At 40.3% G+C, this 21527-nt stretch overlaps 2 protein-coding genes, 1 long non-coding RNA gene and 1 other non-coding gene across 8 annotated transcripts; 1 reads left to right on the forward strand and 3 right to left on the reverse strand.

Annotated features, from left to right (window-relative positions):
- Positions 1-1622: 1622 nt before the first annotated feature.
- On the forward strand, positions 1623-15854 carry LOC116923407 (lachesin). The gene is made up of 13 exons (XM_032929857.2): positions 1623-1928; positions 7082-7194; positions 7916-7994; positions 8062-8190; positions 8320-8478; positions 8646-8774; positions 9648-9905; positions 9969-10077; positions 10204-10262; positions 14440-14520; positions 14596-14658; positions 14782-14862; positions 14936-15854. Exons 1-13 carry the CDS (start codon positions 1877-1879, stop codon positions 15025-15027), a joined length of 1404 nt encoding a protein of 467 aa, XP_032785748.2. The 5' UTR covers positions 1623-1876; the 3' UTR covers positions 15028-15854.
- On the reverse strand, positions 8232-15078 carry LOC116923412. Its single transcript, XR_006647016.1, has 4 exons — positions 14963-15078; positions 14764-14876; positions 8642-11017; positions 8232-8510 (listed from the first exon to the last, which is right to left on the reverse strand). It is a non-coding gene; the product is annotated as an uncharacterized LOC116923412 (long non-coding RNA).
- A 384-nt stretch (positions 15855-16238) lies between the features above and the next one.
- On the reverse strand, positions 16239-21510 carry LOC116923405 (poly [ADP-ribose] polymerase 1). Of its 5 annotated transcripts, none has more exons than XM_045174231.1 (23): positions 21353-21510; positions 21062-21190; positions 20824-20968; positions 20609-20757; positions 20340-20551; positions 20065-20281; positions 19909-19991; positions 19723-19848; positions 19556-19654; positions 19254-19411; positions 19032-19189; positions 18894-18966; positions 18430-18637; positions 18161-18359; positions 17759-18091; positions 17557-17685; positions 17391-17489; positions 17184-17327; positions 17074-17086; positions 16889-17012; positions 16705-16804; positions 16536-16637; positions 16239-16473 (listed from the first exon to the last, which is right to left on the reverse strand). In XM_045174231.1, the coding sequence occupies exons 2-23, from the start codon at positions 21173-21175 to the stop codon at positions 16429-16431; spliced, it is 3030 nt and encodes a 1009-aa protein (XP_045030166.1). In that variant the 5' UTR covers positions 21176-21190; positions 21353-21510; the 3' UTR covers positions 16239-16428. The 5 variants fall into 5 exon arrangements, with proteins under 5 accessions (XP_045030166.1, XP_045030167.1, XP_045030168.1 ...); XM_045174232.1 differs by having other exon boundaries at positions 21062-21241; positions 21353-21474; XM_045174233.1 differs by having other exon boundaries at positions 21062-21186; positions 21353-21469.
- On the reverse strand, positions 18717-18850 carry LOC116924095. Its single transcript, XR_004394749.1, has one exon. It is a non-coding gene; the product is annotated as a small Cajal body-specific RNA 8 (non-coding RNA).
- Positions 21511-21527: the final 17 nt, after the last annotated feature.

Consider the following 21527-nt stretch of genomic DNA (forward strand, 5'->3'; position numbering starts at 1 on the left):
GAGCAATGTGAGTGTTTGCCCTTCTCTGTGCTTTATCATCGTCCATCGGTTGAGCGTTGAAAAGGCTCTTGTTAACCCATCACAAATGTATAAAGCGGAGAAATAGAGCCGTGTGTGTGTGTGTGTACAGTTATGTACTGTATATATGTCTATAATCAGTGTATACAGCCGGAGCACGTATTTTCTGTCTCTTGGCTATATCGCCCTTGTCACACTATACCGAACAGCACTCATCTAGTTTCCATAAGAGGGCTGTACGAGTTTCCGTATTCATCAACTTTATACTATGTGTGTGTGTGTGTGTAGTATTATATGGCCTTTCTTTTACGAGGGTATATGTACAGAGATAGCCTATACTCGCTATTACAATTTTGGCTTTTTGACTGCTGTGGTATAGTGGCAGTCTGTATAACGGTCGGTCTGCCAATTTGTGTGCGTATCAAATGAAACGACGTCCTGTTGATATTCAATATTGCTCGTTATGTGATTAAGATAAGGTTATTACGAACGTCAGCAGTATATACGTTTACAGCGCATTACAATCATTTAGAATCGGGTGCCTTATAAATGTGAATGCACCATTGCCTTAGTCAAATCTTGTACTATATTTTCATTGTTTGTTTCTTTAAAAAATTGGACAATTTTAGTAAGGACATTGGTTTGTTTCTACTCGGATGCCTATCGACAGTATATGCATAGGATAGATGATGATGGGTTCGATTATCTTAACGCGTTCCCGCTCCATTTCGTAAGGCTATAACTGGTCTGAACGATGACGATGGCCCCGGAACTTGCCAGCGATGATCTGGCTCGATTGTGCCAGATCACGCACGACGCTAGCAAAGAAGACCTTCCGGCAGATTTAGCATCTGTTTTAAACGTGGGGAAAAGAAAGAGGGGCTATGGACTTCAGACACTATATGTTGCCCATTAGCTTATAGATGTACACTTTATCGGCTGAAGATTATACATATATACAGAAGCTGGAGAATCAACGGAGAGAACAACATGAGAATAAGCACATAGCCAACCGATTATGTGGATACGCACAACAGCGGATGCCAGCATAGTACGCTTGGCCTGTTGAGTCGGAAATAGCTATATCTACTCTTGTTAGGGACAATGAGCAGCCGCGGGATATATAGGCTTACACATCACAATCACGATCTGATTATTATGCAAATTTGTATGCACTTTAGTTTCATTTTTTAGTATACGAGTCCTTTATCCTGTGTTGTGCGCAAAGGAAATCCAGTGTTTAACAACAGCTCACTTGATGATGAGTTTTTTCTTTCGCCTTTCTTTTTTTTTCATTTCCTTTTTTTCTTTTTTCTTTCCGCCGGTTGAAGTGTAAACTTCTAGAAAAGAATGGAACGAAAAAAAAAAAATGTGATATTTAGTCCAATCTGAAAGACTGTCGATAAAAAAGCAAACGATTTAGCAGGATAATAGGCAATGGGTCTGATCCCCTCCATATGCATAGTAGACGATCTACTATACAATGAGACTATGCATGCTATTATATATACAGGGAAAAAGGCAGCTTCCTAACTGGCTCCTCCTCTTTTCATCCGAGCGTCTCCGCTTTGCTGTGTGCCATATAGACAGACAACCGACGGAGGCTGGACTCCACTCGCTACTAGTCTCTCGGTGCGGCCAGGAGGTATAGTGAAAAGAGTCAAGTTTATCCCAGGTCGCGTGTTGCAATCAGAAAAATCAGAGCTTCTTTTCAAAATAGCCTCCGTACAATCGTTTGAATTTGGTAGTCTTTAAATCCAATTGCGCTTGAAGGCAACTGCTGATTTGCGGGTATTTAAAAACAAACCCCCCCCCCCCCTCAACAAAAAAAAACAAATTGGGAAGGAAATTGATCAAAATGACAACTGATTTCCTTGTCGTCTGTCTACTGTTATTCACCACGTATCCAGGTACAGATAAAAGCTCGGATATTTTTTGTTTGTTATGTTTATTGTTACATTTCTCGTTGTCGAGGGCTTGTTATTTCAAAACCTCATTTGTATTTGCCGCTCTAATTAGTTGATAGAATTTCGAAACGGTCTAACAAGCGAATAGCGCGGAAGTTGCCGGTCTCCTATTTATTAATAGTATAGGCTCATCGCCCACTATGTTTGGTCTACGCGCATGCAAATTATGCATAAAAAAGTTATCATAGTTTAATATTAGAATTGTTTAGCAGATTGCTGTGATTGAAGACGCTCAACTGAAACGTAAATCTAGCGAAAGGGGGGAGAATGTGGTCGGCTATTGCGAATGACGAGGGCGATTTTCCCTGAGTGCTATACATAGCTTTTTCTGTCCTGCTACTACAGATAAGCGAGAATCTCTGATTGGCGTTGCGGCGCCCGTAAATGGTTTCATGCCTCCCCACGAGCCCCATCAAAGTTCTTGCGAGTGGCCATCGGCTGTAAGAAATAGCCGAATAGCTTCGAGCTCGTCTAACATCACTTCTACGACTTTCCTATTCGCGTTTAAAGACGGGGGGGGGAAACAAAACAAGGGAAAATAGAAAAGAGAAAGAAACTAACTGCCGTGCAATAAATATAGCAAACCGCTAAAACTTTGGACAAGATTGAAAAAAAAAAAGAAACGCGTGTTTACACTACGTATATAGCAACAGCCGCTTGAATCGTTCAAAATTATTGGGAATAAAACGTGATATATGTCCATATATTGATGTAATAAATCTTCAATATCGAAAGGAGAAGCCCAAAGATCCGACAATGAGTTACTTAGTAAGTGGTTCCATGTCATGTATTAGACTAAATCAATCAATCGTCCAGCATCTAACCGGAATACAATTACCGGGTCATTTCTGAACTCGGATGTTTTCGGAAAATCAATTCGGCTCAACTTCAAAAGATGATTAAAAGCATGGACAGTCAAGTTGCGCCCATATTCCATCCGCCCGTCCCGCTTAAAATCGATGACTATTAGATTAGGTAATAATTGGAATCTACTTCGTATTATCCTGATGGTATCTTGTAAACCCATTTCGGCATAATCTTCTATGCGTTTTGTACTGCACGGCTGGTATGATCTCTGCTCAGGAATTGACCTATTCGTTGATGGCTGGAATGAATAGCGCACGCCTTAAATCGGATGGTTCCATCCGCGTAGGAGGATTGGGTGTCGACCTAATCGAGAGAAATGGGCCGCGTTGTGGATGTTACACGCAACACGCTCAGAAAACGCCTCTAACATGCATGATTAGTATATTTGTATGACGCATAAGGACGATGGATGTTCATCCACCAATACTTCGCAGTATATGAATCAATTCGGCATTGCTGATGAAAGCGGATCTATTTTACCTGCTGGAACGGCATCCTCCTTTAACAGAGAAGCTCTTAAAAAATGCAATTGATTTCCTGGCATTTTCGTTGTTGTTGCAACTACATGTGAAATGGTAAAACGTTTGAAGGCAGGGCGGGGATCGTATTGCTGTACCAGCCTATCTTTACATATAGTCGTACATTCGTGCGATGGTAAATCGATTCAATTATAAGTGTCCTACGGTTTCGAAGCTCCACGGGTCACTTGTACGTCACGAAGAGAAGCTGTCGAATGTGCAGCACGTTCATCTCGGTTATTTACCGTTCAAAACTACAATCCTGGTTTACAGTGGCACTATACAATGAAAATGTCAAATCGAACTCGCAGCAAACCAATCTCCAACGACCGTTTGTTGCGCTATCGCTAGTGCAATCGATCGCCAACGAGCAGAATGGAGCGCTTGAAGGGCTCCATTTGATTGATGCTGAAGAGTCCTCTCCACTGCTTCTCGCACCATTATACTATACACTATCAAGTCGAGTATTTAACCGCCTCCTCGCCGTCTGATGTGGCACCACGTGAAAGCAACCTTACCCTATATGTATGTACGTTTGTGCGCACTTCTTATTGCTGGTCTACCACGGAAGACATTTTTTAAAAATGGCTTCATTGATTTGAAATGAAAGAGAAACAGACACTTTAACGTGCCGATGTTGCAGTATAGGCAAATTCAGTTTAAAAAAAGACCAGCAAAAAGGTTTTCACGTGCAAGTCATTTGTCGGCTACATACAAAGTCTCAGCGATACAGGGAAAATCAAACGATTAAAACCTTTGTTTTCTTCCCTTTTATTCGTTTGGCGTGGAATGAAAAACATTCACCTTGCACAATGTGTCGTAGTTTGGTTGTTATATGCCAGGCCTGTATATATATACAAGTAGCTGACATCCATCGCGTTTATTCCCAAATTCTGTAATTTATTTTATTTTTTTTTTTTAAGTGAAAAAGAAAAATGCGACGCCAAAAAGAGGGGGGTAAAAAAACGATGGAAGGATGAAAAGCTTTTTGACAAATCGGCGGCGTCTGTTACATGTTTTCAAAGTGATCCCTTTTTCTCTGGCGCCCCGGCTCGGAGGAATCTCGAGGATCTATCGCGTAACATATTAAGAACGCCACTGAGCGTGTCCTCCAACGCCGTCGCATCGTTCGCCGCATACTAAAAACCATGTTTGAGCGTTTACATCTATCTTTCATCATCACCTTATATTTCCCCCCATTTTTATATTTTTATTTTTTGTGTGTGTGTCCCTCTTCTTACGGCTGTGATGCATTATAAATCTTGTGCGCGATGACTTATCAAGCTCACGGGCTGTAAGAAAATGTCGGAAGAGAGCCACGGCGAAAATTTTGATAGACTTCGTTTAATACCCGACGATGACATGAGCTAGTTCTTTAACGAGATAGGTAATCCTACAAAAGCCTTCCATCAAATTGCGTCAATTGGCCGCAATATCACTAAATAGATAGACGTCGTGATGTTTTGCTTATTCGAAATGCGACAGTGGCTCGTCTGGAAGTGGACGAATGAGACAATAAAAACTAAAAAATGTAGCAATACATAAATAAAATCAGTGAAGAAAAAAGACTGGATGGTCTTGGTGTTATCGTTCGTGCGGAATGAGACTCTTCTTGTTCGATACCTGAGCACGGGGAATTGCAGTTGATCCTCGGTTCACTAGTTCGTGAAATTGGCCTCGATCGACATGTTGGGTCCGAACGAGAGGGCCAAACGTTCAGGAATTGAATCGATTAGATTCCTTTCTACCATGTTCGCGTGCAATCTCGTGAACAGCAAAACAGCTTGACCGTGTATACATATTAGAAATCTATCCGTCCTTTGATTTCGTAAAGAAGACGCCAATTGAGCCGTTTGTCGGTCATCGGAACGAGGATCTTCTAACAAGACTGTCGAATTCGCAGCAATATTTTATTCCATTTTCATGATATGCACGAAGACCGTTGAAAGGGACGTTAAAGTGCGAGTCGAGTAACAAGACTCTCGACGATGGGGCACCAAAGACCAAAAGTGGAACGTCCCCCACCAAAAAAAGACCGTTGGGAAGTAGGTGCCTCTTGTACAATAAATGCACACTCACCTTTGTTTCCATCTACCCAATTGTCTTAAGGAGGACCAACGACTTTGAAAATAAAAGAATAGATGTGGTCCCCCCCTTCAACCGTTGAATGTCGGCTATATAATAGCTGAACATCTAGAATACAAGCACCGGGTCTCGGTGTCCTTGTTATCTTCAAAGATCTTGTTACTCCTATCTATCTGGCCGTCTTTTTTACTTCTGGCATTCTACCACGTTCCTACCAGAAGCTCGGCTACACGTATATAACTTGGCCTCGTTAGGTGTGTACACTCGGGGCATATAATACGCCAACCTCTAGAGGTTGGACCGGTGTATTCTGTTACAGCCCCATTATAAATAGAAGTCTTATTGATCGTATAAGCATAAGAGTCTATTATCCATCGTTTCATTATTGGTGAAAAAGAAAAAAAGAAATTCTTCGGTCCTTTTTCTATCCTGCAGCATGTTACATTTGATGAGCACCACCAGGTAAAAGAGAAAAATGAATTATGAAAACGTTGAATTGTACAGATGCAAAGCCTCTTACGTTCAGAAAGAAGTTGGTTTACACTGCTGAACAGAAGACTATATATTTACGTATTCCAAATTCAATTTCGGCTTTAATTCTGCAGTTAGGCTACAAGGAAAAGTTTACCTGAATCTTGAAGATCCTACAGGATTTAGTGAACCCCCTTAGGTTGATCGTCTGTGGAATGGATTTTCTTGTACATGACATCATTGACCACGATGATAACCTGCTAAACCAGGGCTAGATAACCGAGACGCTCCACCCATTTCGTAAACATGTGTATAGCGGAGGCCATATAACTTTACCTATAAAACGTTGTGTCCCCCTAGTGGTTCGATGGCGACTTGCTCTTTGTATAGCCAAGCAGCGCAACTCTGCACCAGTTCTGCAGTCGATTAATCATTCAAATGCGATTACATCTCTCTCCTTGTTCTCCTCATTTTCGACATGTAGTACTGATGTAGATTCTACTTATGCTTCTACATCCTGTACATATGCATAAATATACCCTGCCAAGCAAGATCACATGAATTGATGCATCATTTAACGTATATACGTAGCCCAACGAAGAATAAACGCAGGCCCTTTTTTTCAACGGGGAAAATGGACAATCTTCTTCCCACCATCATTTCTATATACTTGTCCATCACAACAGGGCATTTGCGTATCCCCTTAGTTTCAACTTTATTTCTGGCCCCAAAAATCATTGGGGAAATGCACGTACTAAATACTGTCCAATCCGTCATTGTTTGAAGGTGTTCACTAAATTTGGGTTGAGTTGCCAAGGAAACGTGCATCGACGGGATTCATTCAATTTCACGACATTATTATTTATAGATCTCTGGGTGGTTGTAGGTAGAATTTGATGGCGTCGTTATTAAACGAAAGGCGTCGTCCAAAGGTTTCAAACTCTACACTGTTCTTATAACAGAAGACAATAAGAAATAGCACCAGTTTTACTTATGTATAAAAGTGTGTGATGTGTGTTCATGTCTTCTTGAATATCAAGCGGAATTCTCTCGATAAAAAAAATTGAATAAGCAGCAGCCAGCAAGTCATGGCAACAATAACTGTATAAATAAATATTTTTTTAACGACAATTTCTATATTTGACACATTCACAGTCAGCGGCCACTTGGAACCGGAATTCGTGGACGCAGTTCAGAACATCACGGTGCCCGTCGGTCGGGACGTCAAGTTCTCCTGTCACGTTCGACACTTGGGCACCAGTTACAAAGTCTCTTTTGACTTTTATTTCGTATTTCTATTTCATTTTCAAACTCCCTATTCTTATTTATTTTTTAAACACGTACAACTGTTCTAAAGGCCCAAAGACGTGACCTCAGTAAACAAAAAAATGATTGGCATTTTTTGTGAAAGACTTGGTCATTCTTTTGCTGTCGTCAAACGGAGCTGATCCGAATCTTCTTGTCCTTGGCCTACCAACTTGCCTTTCACTTTGCTCGTTTCTATTCTTCCTCTACCGTCCTCAACTATCGAGTCCCTCTGGATATAGACACACAGACTGAGGCTGTCCCCTCCCCTACGTCTTTTTGTTGAACATTCGAATCAGCTCCTCACGACTATAGCAGTCCATTTCGTCTGTCTTCGCTATGTTGCTGAAGCAGAGTAGATAACTTAGTTTGCCTTTAACACGAACGCATCGCTTCGGTCCAGCACTTTATGCTTTCTACCGCCTCTGCCCAGAGACGCACAGTTGCACTCGGGCTGAAGCTTAACAGTGTCCTACATATACAGCACTTGCTGTAATTGCACAATAGTTGAACAATCAATTTTTCTTAGAATTTCATTTAGAATTCTTTCAACAGCGTGCATTAATTCTGCACTGAATTGTTTTTTCGTCCTTTATGTTTCAATAGTTTGTTTTTATATTTATGATTGATTCAAAACTATAATGATAGCCTTTATTTGTGCGGTGTGTTTTGATGTCGATGTAGGTGGCATGGATTCACTTCGAACGATCGGCTATTTTAACGGTTCACAGTCAAGTGATAACACGAAATCCTCGAGTGGGAGGTAAGGAGCTACTCTGATATGTAAACTCTATAATAGTAGCATAATACAGATGCTGTATACGTTCCAGTGTCACATGAAAATCATCGGACGTGGCATTTGCACCTCAACGATGTCCAGGAAACCGACAGGGGTCGTTATCTTTGCCAAATCAACACAGCCCAGGCCAAAACTCAATCTGCTTATTTGAATATCGTCGGTAAGATTTACATATCCCTCTCCCTAAATTGAAATACAGCATAAAACTTAATCGTTTCTTGAACGACATGACCTTACAATACATCAAATTTTAATACGAATTATTCTATTTCATCAAAAACGAACGCAGTCCCGCCGACGATCGAAGACAGCGCCAGCAGCTCGGACGTGATTGTGCGCGAAGGTAGCGACCTAAGCCTCACCTGTCAGGCTCGCGGGTCCCCAACGCCGTCGGTCAAGTGGCGCCGAGAGGACGGCCGTAAAATCTCAACCAACAAGAGCTTCTCTAGTTAGTGCCAGTTGCTTTTCTTTCACGTACACCTAAACAAGTTCAATGACAAATATAAGAGGATAATTCAGCTTTACCTGGCGGCTGATGTTGTTTGTTAAGAGATAACCCTCATAATAAGCCGAGTGTTGATACCCTTGTGGGGGCTTCATTCATCAACTACCTAGGCACGGAAGTGGAAGGCTCGAGCTTGGAACTCCAGAAAATCAGTCGGCTGGATATGGGAGTCTACCTCTGCATCGCCTCTAACGGTGTGCCCCCAACGGTCAGCAAGAGGATCTATGTCAGCGTCGATTGTAAGAGTACATCCTTCATCTCTTTTTCTTTTTTTCTTTTTTTGTTGTTGTTGTCCAGACATTGATTTACATTATCGGATTGCTCTATTGAGTATTTATTTATTTTTTTTACGTCAGTCTCTCTGATTATAGAAAAGCTGCTTAACAGCCAGTTACGTGCGCAGCCCAACATTTCCGCATCAGACTATAGGCGGTTTTTAGCTTTTCGCTGAAAGGATTTGCTTTCTTTTACTTGATCAAATTCTTCTCTTCTATCTTTTTGATTTTTCGCAATTATCAACGATTTTATTTTTATAATAAAAAAAAAGAAAAATACGACGATTTATTGGAGGAGAAATAGAGGCAACACGAGTTTTAGTCACGCAAAAGAAAGAATTAAACAGATAGATAAGAATGCGTATAAGTCACTGTTGTGGTTGCAGTGACGTCATGTGTGTGTAAGGCCTAACTTTTTGCTGGGGATTCTGCAGAGCTGGGCAAAAATTAAAGAGCAAGAGGCGGAACGGTAGCAAAAATGAAAGCGGACAGCCATACATAGCGCACGAGAGTGAATTCATAATGATGGTTACCATCCTTGGGGCAATTCAACTTTAGCCTTTCAAATAGCGGCGATCTAATGCGCCATACTTTAATATTCACGAAATTGTTATTATTCCATGAATCATTCCGCGAAATGTGAATTTTACGACTGGTTTTTTTTAAAGTCATCATGACGTTTAATGCGAAGGAAAAATTGTATTGCATTTCATAGCTGAAATCATTGCTACTCATAAAATCTAATAGAATATTCAAAAAAAATTTTCTGAATATCGGCGATGTATTCAATACTAACTGCTTTTCATCGCGATTTTTTGATTGAAAATGCTGGAACAGTTCCGCCAATGGTTTGGGTACCTCAACAGCTAGTGGGTTCTCCGCTGGGCGCAACTGTGACCATCGAATGTTGGCTGGAAGCTCATCCGGCTGCGCTGCACTATTGGGCACGACCGGACGGCCAGGTGCTTCACGATCCGACCAAGTACAGGATCGAAAGTATTAACGGTGTCACGGCGGCAGTGCCGCAGCAGCACATGAACGCCACCTGGCCATCCTACACCGTCTCGTCCAACAATGGATTTCACGACAAGAAGAGTTAAGACATCAATTGTGAATTGATATTCTATGATTATTAATTATGCAATTGGGTTGATTTAGAAAATGTTGCCGGTGATGCCCCGTTTGCGACACCCAACATGAACCCATCGTCCTACATGACCCATCTGAAATTAACCATTCGCCATTTGACTGTGCGTGATTACGGACCGTGAGTTTCACCCCCCTTTTTTTCATTCGATATTTCAACTGGACGTTATTTTAGAAACTATTCGCACTTTCTTTTCAATTCAAATCGGATATTTTTTTTTTTATTGATTTCGACTATGAATGAAAGGTATCGTTGCGTCGCCAAGAATCCACGAGGAGAGACGGACGGAACCATCAAGATCTACCGTGAGTTATGCCATTTTTGGTCCTCTTTTTTCTTTCAAAAATAGAAAATAGACCATAAAAAAAGGAGATGAATAGAAAGTCGAGATTGATGCGTTTTGACCGTTCCCATAGATATATGTATACAGTAAAACGGTAAACGCATCTCGCAACGATATCACGACGCGCCTTTGATTGAAAATCGATCAAGGGCGTGGCCAATGTTGCATATACAAAACATTCAAAAAAGCTCTGCCCTTTGCATTGGGCCGTATTTGTTGAAAGTTCTATATGTATCGCCGCATGTGTTGCGTACGTATTTACCCGCGTTATACATGTACAAACTATCGCGTAGGCCTATTTATGTAGACTGTAACAGCTCTTGAGCTTAATGGGCGACGAGTCGGGCAACGAAAATCTTAAAGAGGATGGCGTCGTTTTCAAAAAGCCTCCTAACGATGCTTGACACTGAGTCGGAAATGCGTCGTCGACATGGAAGAGAAAGCCATGGCCGAACATGTCGGAAGTCTTAAATTCTGTACATTATACATACTACGTGGCTGTGTGTGTAGTTTTTTAATAACGTTTTCTAGGAATTTTGAATGTAAAAGAGTAGGCGCAGGTCTCAGTGTATAAGGCCAAACGGAGGGAGGCAGAGGTCTTAAGAAACTTCAATAATTCATTGCCGTTGTATATGTGAATAATGGAGACATGACGGGCTTATGCTGCACGGTCGTGTTTGTCACACAATAGGACAAGCTGATCGCTTCCGACAGCTCCTGCGAATCAAAAGGGATGTGATGACAACAACGTGCAGAGAGAGAGATGTTGCATTCTATTTTGAATGTATACACAGAGCCTTTTCTTAATATATTTATCGATTCATTCCTTATGACAAAAAAAATAATAATAAAATAAAAGCGGAAAAGAAAAATAAGCCATCCAAAAAGACATTCAATAATTCGTGTGCTCAGTCTACGATAACAACGTACGTGCTGGCGTCTTTTATGGTCCAATTATATAACGAAGGGCATATCTAGTATAATGGGTCATAAAGCTACGTCACAGACCGTTAATCGTTATTGATATAAGAATGTAAATAAGAAATCCTGTATTAAACTGATACTCTGACCTCAGTATCGATGTCAATACGTCACGCAGTTCTTATATCCGATATCGCTATACAGGGTACAGACTAACAAGTGAACGACCTTATCGAGCCGATTTCTGCGATGCTGACAATAGGCCTACATAGACATATATACAGTGTTTCTCCCCCATTTCCTCCCTTCTCCCCCCTCCTCCTCTTCGTCTCTGTCTTTCCTTTCATGCGTTACATCCGCTTATTGACGTATGAAGAAATCAAAAGAAGGGAGAAAGAAATGTTGATATTGATAGGCTCGTTATGATGACGTGCAGCGCCCGTTCTCTGCTGAACAGACAGTAGGCCTACAGTAGATTGATGACAGTACGTATTACGGCTATTTATCAAAATTCGATGGTGCTGTATAATTGACTCGTTAACCCGTTCAGACAATATATAATAAAGAAAAAAAAAAAAAGGAACAAATGACGTTGCTTTATGTAAAGGTTTTAACTGATGAGAAACCAGTTGTCAGATGACATCACGTGCTGTAGACATAAGTTTGAAATGTCATGTTTGCCAAACTCTTTAGCTCCTCTTGACATGTGAGCCAAGAGTTTTGCTCGGTTAAAATGTCCAGGAATTCTGCTGTGTACAGCGGCAAGTTTTGGCCTGTCTAAGTCTTGCTTTCGTTCTCCTTGTAAACTCTCATCTCGCTTAATTACCACCGTTCCAAAACGCAACTCTACCTTGCAGAAGGCTTGGGAAATGGGTTGGATGACGTGTAGCAGTGCGTGAAGTTAATCACATGGGTGATGGAGTGTCTATACATACACATTGTCTCCTATTCTTGTACAAACAATGTGCAAACAAGGCAAAGGGAAAAACGAAGAAAAGGAAGAGTCAAGAGAAACCTAAAAATCATTACAAAGTTGGTCGAATACTTCCGGTGGGCCCAAGAACGTGTGAAAAAAAAGCTAATTTGCATATCCTCTTGGCAATAGTGTCATTGGTAAACATCAGTTAAATTTAAATTTTTTTACCATTTTCAAATATCGGTATATTAATAACCTAATCAAAACTAATACTGAAGACGGGGGGCTAAGAGCTTCGTCAAGTTCCGGTTATCCGGATCACGTCAGCTTTGTGGGTTGTGTCTAAGTCATGTTACCGCTCTAAACGCGTAACAGCCTCGGCACGGCTAAATTAGCAGCCGACAGAGTAGAAATTTCAAATCCTAATCGACGAACGTTCAGGTTAATACGAACTGTCAGCATCTTTTTTGTTTCTTGATGGCAGTCTGCTTCCTGGTTTCTTAATAGCACTCGGTTGGCAATGCGATTAAAGCGGCTGAAACGAATCCGCCGGTACGTGATCTCTCGCTGACGTCTCCCACTCATGCGTGTAAACGGGTAACGCCTAGAAACTCGTGTCACGATGTATAGCAACCGAAGATGAGATAGAACAACCATATATACCGATCCGACAGAGCACAACTGTTTTTTCATGTACATAAGATGAACAGATCGTTCCGCGTGAATACAAAAGGGCAATAAGTTTTTTTAGGGGGGGTTTTGTTCTTTTTGGACGCGCACGTAAAACGTGTAACAGAGGAAAAGAGCGTAGGAGAAAAAAACAAAGAAGAAGATCTGTAGAAGAAAATAGTGAAGTGGCGAGTGAATCAGATTACGTCGTCGTGGCACACGCAAGACGGGGGGCGTTGCTTGCCGGGAGGAATGACGAATTGTTGGATGATAAAAAGAAGAAAAAAAAAGGGAAGCTTCTAACATTCTTGTTCACACTGCCTGTGATGTTGGTTTAACAGCGATATATAAAAGAATGATAGAGTGATACTGTTTAAGCAACGTGAACGAAGACACAAGTGAATGCAAGAGGAAAAGAACAGCAACAAGAGGGAAGAAGAGCATGACAACATCACGGGCTCCCTCGTTAGTACTCGAAACCTTTTCGCAGTCGGAATCGAATGTAGCAGTCGAACAAAATAAAAAGAAGCACGAAGAAGACGAGAAAGAAATCAAAAGGAAAAAAGTTCTCTTTGAAAAGAAAGAGAGGAAAGAATGAAAAGAAAGAAAGTCAAGGAGCTATAGCTAAAATCTCATTGCGCTTCACGTGAGTCAACTGTCGTTTTGTTTCTCTTCTCTGAATCCTTTTCCTTTTTTTTTTCAATGTTTTTTTTTTTCCTTTTTTTCAGTAGCCTTTAGGGTTACCTCTCTTTTTCGCCTGCCCCCCCCCTCCCCCCTTCAGTGTCTGTGTGTAGGAAGGTTCTTCTGATATTTATTTCGCTTCACTTGCTCCCGCAGCCAAGAGAAAGAAAGTCGGGGGAAAAAAAAAATAGAGAAGCGGCAGCTTCCTAATGGGGACTGACTCCAGGGAAGAGCATCCTGCTTGATCGAGTTTGGCTTTGCTCCGTCTGCTACCTATGCGGAAGACTCCCGCGTTCCTCCCCCCTTTTTTTTCTCTTTCTTATCCGCTCTTTCCTCTGGCTATCTCTTCACTTCTTCTCTCTTTTACTATAGTCCTTCCCACCCTTCAGCTTTTCATGCTATCTATTATCCATGTGCGAGGAGGCTTCGTGGACATAGAGATCAAGACGAGTTCAACAGAGAAAAAGGGAAAAGAGACGCAGAGAATAAGGGAGATGCTTCACGTCGGTGGTTCGACAACTGAATCAACTTTAGTGGGTCCTTATCAATATAATATAATGAGTCGTCGAATACGGGACGCATTTCCGCTTGTAGTCGATACATCCCGATTCGGATGAAGATTCATAAATCCGATCAACTTTGGCCTGCATGTAAACGTACATATGTGGAATGCTACGATTGCAATCGGTTGGGTTATGTTCTTACAAACGTATTTGTGTGTAACCATATTCAAGGTCAGACTATCGTTTGGCCTGGGCTGCAACAACAAAAATGAAATCCTGCGATTATGCATTTCACGATTGTGTTCGTATTGGCATCGTTGCTATACGGAAATCGAATACTGATTTTTTAATACATAAAATAATAGTACAGTTATGCTGCTATTGTCATGCGATCAAAGGAAAAGGAAAAGAAACCTAACCAATGAATCAATTCCTTCTGACTTGTATAGAAACTGATCGGACGGGTCACCTGGTCAAAACCGTTCAGAACACTGGGGACACAACCAAAATTAATATTTTGACAAGCACGGGTATCGTTAGATGTTTCTAAATTTAACAGCAACAAAAGACTTTACAAGTTTTCTCTTGAAAAACTTTTGGTCTAGAATCGGCTGAAGACTTGCAGACGGACAAGCAGGTGGCCAACGGAAATAATGGAGGAATAAAAAGTGAGTTCGGTACATTTCTATCATGTCCTTAAATGTGCACTTGGCTGTCTGCTCTACGTTCACATTGACCCTTAAATCTGCAATTCTAAATATGTGTTTACTTACAATAACAATCACGTCTAGACATGAGTAATGCACCTCGCGATTCCGGCACCAATCCTCGTCCGATAAGTCGTCAGAAAGAAGCCTCATCTTCATGCCCTGGTAAACCGCCATCTCTTGGTTACAAATTGAACTATGATTAGTCACGACTTTGAACGTATTCTGATTATTAAAGGTACAACAGTTGTAAGGTTTTGGTTACCTTTCTTGGCTGGATTGGCATCTCAGCTTTGCGTTCACTCGATTTCCTCATCGCTGGGCAGGTGAACCGGCGTTTCTCACCGAATAGAAAAGCGGCTATTTGTCGAATAAAAGTTCCTACACAATAATAAACCCGGTTATGCCGAGAGGTGTGTTTGTTTTCTTCTCGGCATCTCCTTTTGTATCATTTTTTTTTTACGATGATAATCTCAAGTCACGGTGATGAATTAGTGAATCAATAGAATTGGAAAGTGGAAGTGACACGAATGTTTTCGACGATTTCGATTTGTATGTTGTATTTGATGCGAGTTTTATCATCCACTTCAAGATTTGAATTACTGAATTCTACGCCAAACTGAGACCTACTACAGGGATGTTGAAAGTGTAGGAGAAGACAAACAGATCTCTCATCGTTGCGGCACTTCTACCTTCCTTTGGATCCACGTCAACAAATGTTTTAGATCCGCTTTTGTTATGGACTACACGGTCGCTGTTACAAGGCCACCAATTAAAAACTCTCGACAATTTGTTTCCCTTTCACTGCACCGTCATCAGAATCCCCTCTCTACGTCTTTTTCAACGAATATCCCAAACTTTTCGGAAGAACCTTTTTCCCGTTATTGTTTCACTTTCCCCCCATTAGGTTATTATTTTTGACTTCCTTTGCTCATCATCGTTATTCTTCTGCCCTCTCTTTCACTGCATTCAAAGTGTATATATTTATACAGAATATATTCGATTTTCCGGTTCAGAGAAAACGAGACGCTCCCTTCGCGTTGACGATATTTGGGAAACGGCTGTTGTCATTGCCATTTCCGTTGCCCGTCTACTCTTTGTTGATAAAATCTCTGTACTGTGCATCTTCATCGAATACATTGGCAACTGTCACATCACTAGGAATCTCCAAAGTCAATCGTACGACTGAAATAGGCAATCGGTTACTATAACATCCCCTTCGTCATCGTCAACTTCTGCGTTTTGAAACATCAAGAGGGTAGATGGCATCGCAAATAGCTTAATCGTTGCACGCTAGACGTAACGACCGGATATGAGAACAGATACAAGGAAGTTGCAAGGCGGAAGGCCAGAATTTAAACACTTGTCATGAAGTACATTCTGTACGAAAGACAAGACTATCGGGATCGTAGAAGGGGGAAAAAAAGATGACACTTACTTGTTATATTCGCATCACTGGACGAGAAGTGAAGACGAGCGCCAATGACTCTTGTCACTGGCACAGTTCCGCTTTATACAAAATCCTTTAAATAGGAATTAGATCCATCGTTCCCAAGATGTATGCTGTCAATAACTTGTTTAACTTTGAGGTAAGGGTACAGAAACAATAATTTGAAGTAAAAAATAAAAAAGGGGCAATTCAGGTGGAAGTTTTTCAATCAACGGTTAACATAAAATGCGATGTCAGTTCTTTGTTTTAACAAAAACTGTAAAACGTTAATAAGTTGTTCCTTACTTGTAGTGAAATTTTGTTTTCACCAGGTATTTGATGTTCACCTATAGACGAAACGCAGTCGGCATTATTCATAAGAAGTTGATCATAACAGTGCTGGAATTACCTGTGCAACATCATAGACGATGTACTCGTTGTAGAGTAACGACGTGTCTTTAACTTTCGCGGGGACTGGCTTACCCAGCGGTACCTTGACGTCACCCAACATCTAGATAAGGAAAGGATCGCCTGTTAGTGAATCACTAAACGTAACTGAAGCAGAAGTAATCTTATACCTTAGACTCTTCTGGGTTAGGTTCAGTTTTGCCAACTCCAAGAACGCTTTGATATCCCTTCTTTAGTTTCTCAATGTAATCGGCTTCCTTGCGTTCGTAACTGCAATGGAAATAACCAAGAACGGGAAAAACCTCTTAAATTACAACACAAACAAACAAAAAGAAAAAAAAAAAAAAAAAATACCATTTGCCCAAAGCTACGTCACAAAGAAGCATCAGACCAACAGGGTTGCTTTTTGAGGTGACGCAATAGTTGGCTGACTTCGAAACCATGTCCGCAAAATAAATACCTTTGCCGAACATGTAACCTACAAAGAATAAACACGTGAAAAAGCAGAACCATTTGAGCTATGTTGAATAACACATTACCTGTGACTGGAGCCTATTCAATCGCGTTCGGAAAACATTAACATAAAAAATTAGAAATAAAAGAAGTCATTAGTTAAGAAAGGGACAACATAAAAAAAAAATTATTTCACCTCAGGCGGGGCAATGCGCAATCCTTGCGACAAGATGCCGGCCACGTTGGATACACGAGAGCCATGCCACAATAGCCTACGGTTGGGCAATTTAGAGAACGGTCGGAATCTTTTTGATTCACCCTTCCGCACAACTTTAAACACCTAAAAATGAAAGTGGTTTGTTACGCCGTTTCGGTGGCTGAACGCCGAACAATTACAACGTACTTCTTCCACTTCGAGAGTATATTGAGTATGAGTTGCACCATGCGTGTTCTTTGCATACGTTTGGATAAGTTTAAATTCTTCGGAAGAATTATCCAAAAGCTAGCAATAATGATTTCGAAAATTGAATAAAATACGTATTAGAAATAAATAAACTGCATTGGGTTACTTCGATTTCAGTGTTAAGCTTCTCGTAATGGGCATCAATGGGATCCTTGTCCTTGACGGCATCGCCGGCTTTCAGCAAGTTGAAGGCCACTTCAATTTCCATCAAGCTCTCAAGCATGTCTAGTTTGGACTTGGCAAAAATTACGACGATAGCTTTCGGCATGTTCCGTGAAAACTTTATATATGCAGCTGGATCTAATTACCTTGATAATTTCACAATTGTCAAGAACAGGTGGAGTCTTCCTGCCGAAATCGTGCGGAATAAGAGTGTAGAATTGGTTCGATACATCGACCAATTTGGTTTTCGAAACTGCCTTCGAGTCCAGCAACTCCTGTGCTTGACTGAGGATTCCGTACGCCTTTTCGAGCTGCTTCTTACTCAATTTGCCCAGGGGCATTTTAGTTAAATCCAATTCGAACTCTATCAATGTTCGTTTCATGGCTTCGACATCAAACAACATGCAGATCAAGTCTTGCACAGACTTCTGGAGCTTCGATGTCGAATGGGCACTCGTCATTTTTGCTGCTGTCTCTGCCTACAAGGATTAAAATTTCTTTAAGTAGCAACAGAGTCTCTCACACAAAGTCAAGTCATTATCAAATACTTCTCCATAATCAATATCGAGAGGATATAGTTTTCCAGGCTGTTTCTCGAAATTATGGCGATTTCTCCATGAATTTCCCGTTTTCTCTTCGTACAATACAACAAAATCGTCTATGGCTTCTTGTTTGCTCTCCATTTTGGTTAACTTGGTATCTCCGATGGTAGTACCAACCCTACCCCACGAACGGAAAACAAACCACCTAACAAAAAACAAAATTATATCATTGAATCATAATGAGCTTTCGTCAATGAGCGATAAAGCAAACGTACTTGTTTCCTTTATCATGTTCAAGAACTTGTAGCTTGTAATAGGAATTGCGTCCTCCCTGGATATCAACGATTCCAAGTACAACGCTGTACAAACAATCTTTTGTTTTAAGGACGTGCGCTTTATCTTCTAAGCCGGAATCAGGATCGACTACGCCTCCTCCTTTCAACTTCAGTTTTAGCTTTTCCGACATACCCGAATTTGACTTCCCTAAAAATAAATGCAGATTTTTTTAAAGTTTTTTTTACTTTACGAAGTTTTGCTATGAAGTGTAGTACAAGTGAAGTGAAACTGTTGGCCGCGTATCTGTCTACAAGGGCAGACTTTGACCCCTCATAGTCATCAGACGGCTCAGTTAATTTAGGGGTGAGCTGTGACATCGAAACCGATTTTCTTGCAAGTTTAAAGCGTATGACTCCCCCATTGAACTACGTACTTTATAAAACGAAACGAAACGTTGACTAACCTGAACCTGTTGACTTTCCCGATCCACCTTCTTTCGCTCCCCCCGACTTGTTTAAACCGAGACGATTCTCTATCTGAAATGCAGAAAATTATAAAATACGTTTAAACTGAAATACCAAGATGTAGCAAAAATATTTACATTTTGACAATCCCAGGGTGCAATGTTCTTTTTCGTGATTAGGAAAGATGCAGACTCATTGGTGCTTTTCTTAAATTCATCCAGAAAGCTCACATCAACAACGTGAATACCGAGTTCCGAAGCTTTCTTCATCTTAGATTCCATCTCTTTCAAATTGTCTGTAGAATAAACAGAGTATATTAAAATACATCACTCAAAATACATAAACTTTATTTTACGTACCTTTTGTTGAGATCACAGCGGCTATTTTTTCCGTAACGCGTGAGCCCAGTGAGCCACCCAGCTTTTTAATGTCATCTTCAATTTTTTCCTTCGAACGTCCGACCTTCGAATCGACGACGAATTTCAAACCATCCAAAGTAGGCGATGGGTTTGAAGAACTAAAAATAATGATAATAAATAAATAATAATAAAAAGCGAATAATAATTTAATAAAAATAAAAGGTAATAATAAATAAACAATAATAATAACATCATTTTAACAAGTAACTAACGTCTTCAGAGCGAATGCTTTAGGTACTTACTTTTCTTTTTTCACGTTCACCTCGATGGTGGTGTCTTTTCGAACTGTTCGGGTTAGCGCTGGAATCACTCTCTGTCTAGCAACGTACTTGTACTTTTTCCTATACGAAGAATAAAAATGGAAATGAAAAAATATTCGTTTTGGTAGCAAGACGTCATGCTTAGTTACAAGAATGAATATTCTTCGGCAAGTTCTGGTGGAACTTTGAATGCTTTCCTTTCTGGCGTCGTCGTTGTGTGAGAACATTTCGTCCAGCCACTGATGTTTCCAGAGCACTGGTAGCCAATACCACTCCTTCAAATGGGATGGTGTTGTGGATTACTGAACACAAGTATGCTAAGCACAACTTTGTACCTATAATATAACTGCCCGGTTTTGCATTCAGGGCACGGAAGTAAAGCTCCGAACGTCATGACATCCGATAGATGATCCAATATCTAAAGAAACCAGAAGGTTATGAAAAATAACACGTCATACATTTGTCAAAGATTGTGACAGCATGGATATTACTTCTGATGTTCCTGAAGGAATTTGCTGATCATTGTATTCTAACATAGCTTGGAGTTCCTGTTTTGTCAAAGTTTCCAGCTGATCTCTATATTTAAATTGGATTTTGTTTTGTTTCTTGATCTCTTCAGTCTGCTGTTCATTTTCTTTTTCTTCTTTTTTGATTTTTTTGGGATCAGAAGGCCCACCTCCGTCCACAGTATCCTCAATTTTACGTTTCCTAAATAATTTTAAGATAGTGATGAAAATTAATTTTAATAATTGGGTTCTATCATTACTGAACAGGGAGAGCGGGCAATTCTTTAGATAGGACTTTTTTATCGTCAGCTGTCAAGTTTTGGTATCCAGGAATTTTTTCAACCCCATCTACGAATTCAAGTTCATCTCGTCGCTCCTTGAAACACTTGACATGGTACCACATATCTAACATATGTCCATGTCTCATGCCACCTTTCGTATCATATCCTTTCTTGGATATTCTTATTTCATCCTACATATTCTTTTTTAGTTAAGATTTTTCAATTATAAAAACATTTCAACATAGTACCTTGGCAATCTTCTCCAAACATCCACGACATGCAGCTCTCCCAGACTTTGCATACTCAATTGTATAATCAGAGAAGTGTTCCACTACTTTGTCTTTTTTCCCTTTCCCTTTTTTACTAGGTATCACTGCAATGGTTCCATCATTTATGCCTTTGTAATTGGGAAAAAAATTTATGACAACCTAACTCATGTTAGTGATCAAAATGACAGAATTACCTTTGATCTTCTCATTGATTTTTTCTTGATCTTCCCAACGCAATTGATCAAAATGCTCAATGTCACCAGCAGACTTAGGTCTTTGTCTTTCAAAAAAACAATCAAAATGGTACCAAGAAGTCATTTTTCCATCAAACTTGGCAGACTGTTTTAAAAGGAAATAAAATCAAATAATCAAACAAGAAATACTAATATTAAATAGCTATCCCATGGGTGAAAAGAAAGGGTGAAACATTACCTGAAAAACTACTGCAAGACGCAGTGTACCTTGAGCAATATTTAATTTGCATTTTTTGCAACTCGATCGACCCGATTTTGCATATTCTGCTCGGAAAGGTAGATCGTCCTCCATGCTTTTCCGCTCTTGCTAACGAGAGAAAAGAATTCCAATGTGTTAATGAACAGGCATGTTCATGTGCTACGTTGTGAACAATAGAATAAAATTTGTTTGAAACGTACAATTACTGAGGTTTCCCTATATCATGAAACTGAATTTACGAGTTATTTTTACTAAGTGGAATCAACTTACATATGATTCTATTCCACTTTAAAATTCGTACGTCGCTCCCTCGCAGTCGACACGTTTGTCGTAATTCTCAATGAGCTTTCGGGTTTCCACTTTCGAGATGGCGCGCTACTGCGTTTATGCATAAAAAAAAAAAAAAGAAACAACATTGCCAGACTTTGTTTGGTATTTGATACAA

Source organism: Daphnia magna, linkage group LG5 (genome assembly GCF_020631705.1).
Source record: "Daphnia magna isolate NIES linkage group LG5, ASM2063170v1.1, whole genome shotgun sequence".
NCBI classification, from domain to species: domain Eukaryota; kingdom Metazoa; phylum Arthropoda; class Branchiopoda; order Diplostraca; family Daphniidae; genus Daphnia; species Daphnia magna.

What these genes read in the sequence shown, in the direction of transcription:
- LOC116923407 (XM_032929857.2), top strand. Translation starts at nt 1,877, where the DNA reads ATGACAACTGATTTCCTTGTCGTCTGTCTACTGTTATTCACCACGTAT. An exon ending in GTTATTCACCACGTATCCAG is followed by an intron (nt 1,929 to 7,081) that starts GTACAGATAAAA and finishes ACACATTCACAG; the next exon opens with TCAGCGGCCACTTGGAACCG. An exon ending in AACCAACAAGAGCTTCTCTA is followed by an intron (nt 8,479 to 8,645) that starts GTTAGTGCCAGT and finishes TCAACTACCTAG; the next exon opens with GCACGGAAGTGGAAGGCTCG.
- LOC116923405 (XM_045174231.1), bottom strand. Translation starts at nt 21,175, where the DNA reads ATGGAGGACGATCTACCTTTCCGAGCAGAATATGCAAAATCGGGTCGA. An exon ending in GTGAACGTGAAAAAAGAAAA is followed by an intron (nt 19,412 to 19,555) that starts GTAAGTACCTAA and finishes CATTATTTTTAG; the next exon opens with TTCTTCAAACCCATCGCCTA. An exon ending in TCGATATTGATTATGGAGAA is followed by an intron (nt 18,092 to 18,160) that starts GTATTTGATAAT and finishes TAATCCTTGTAG; the next exon opens with GCAGAGACAGCAGCAAAAAT.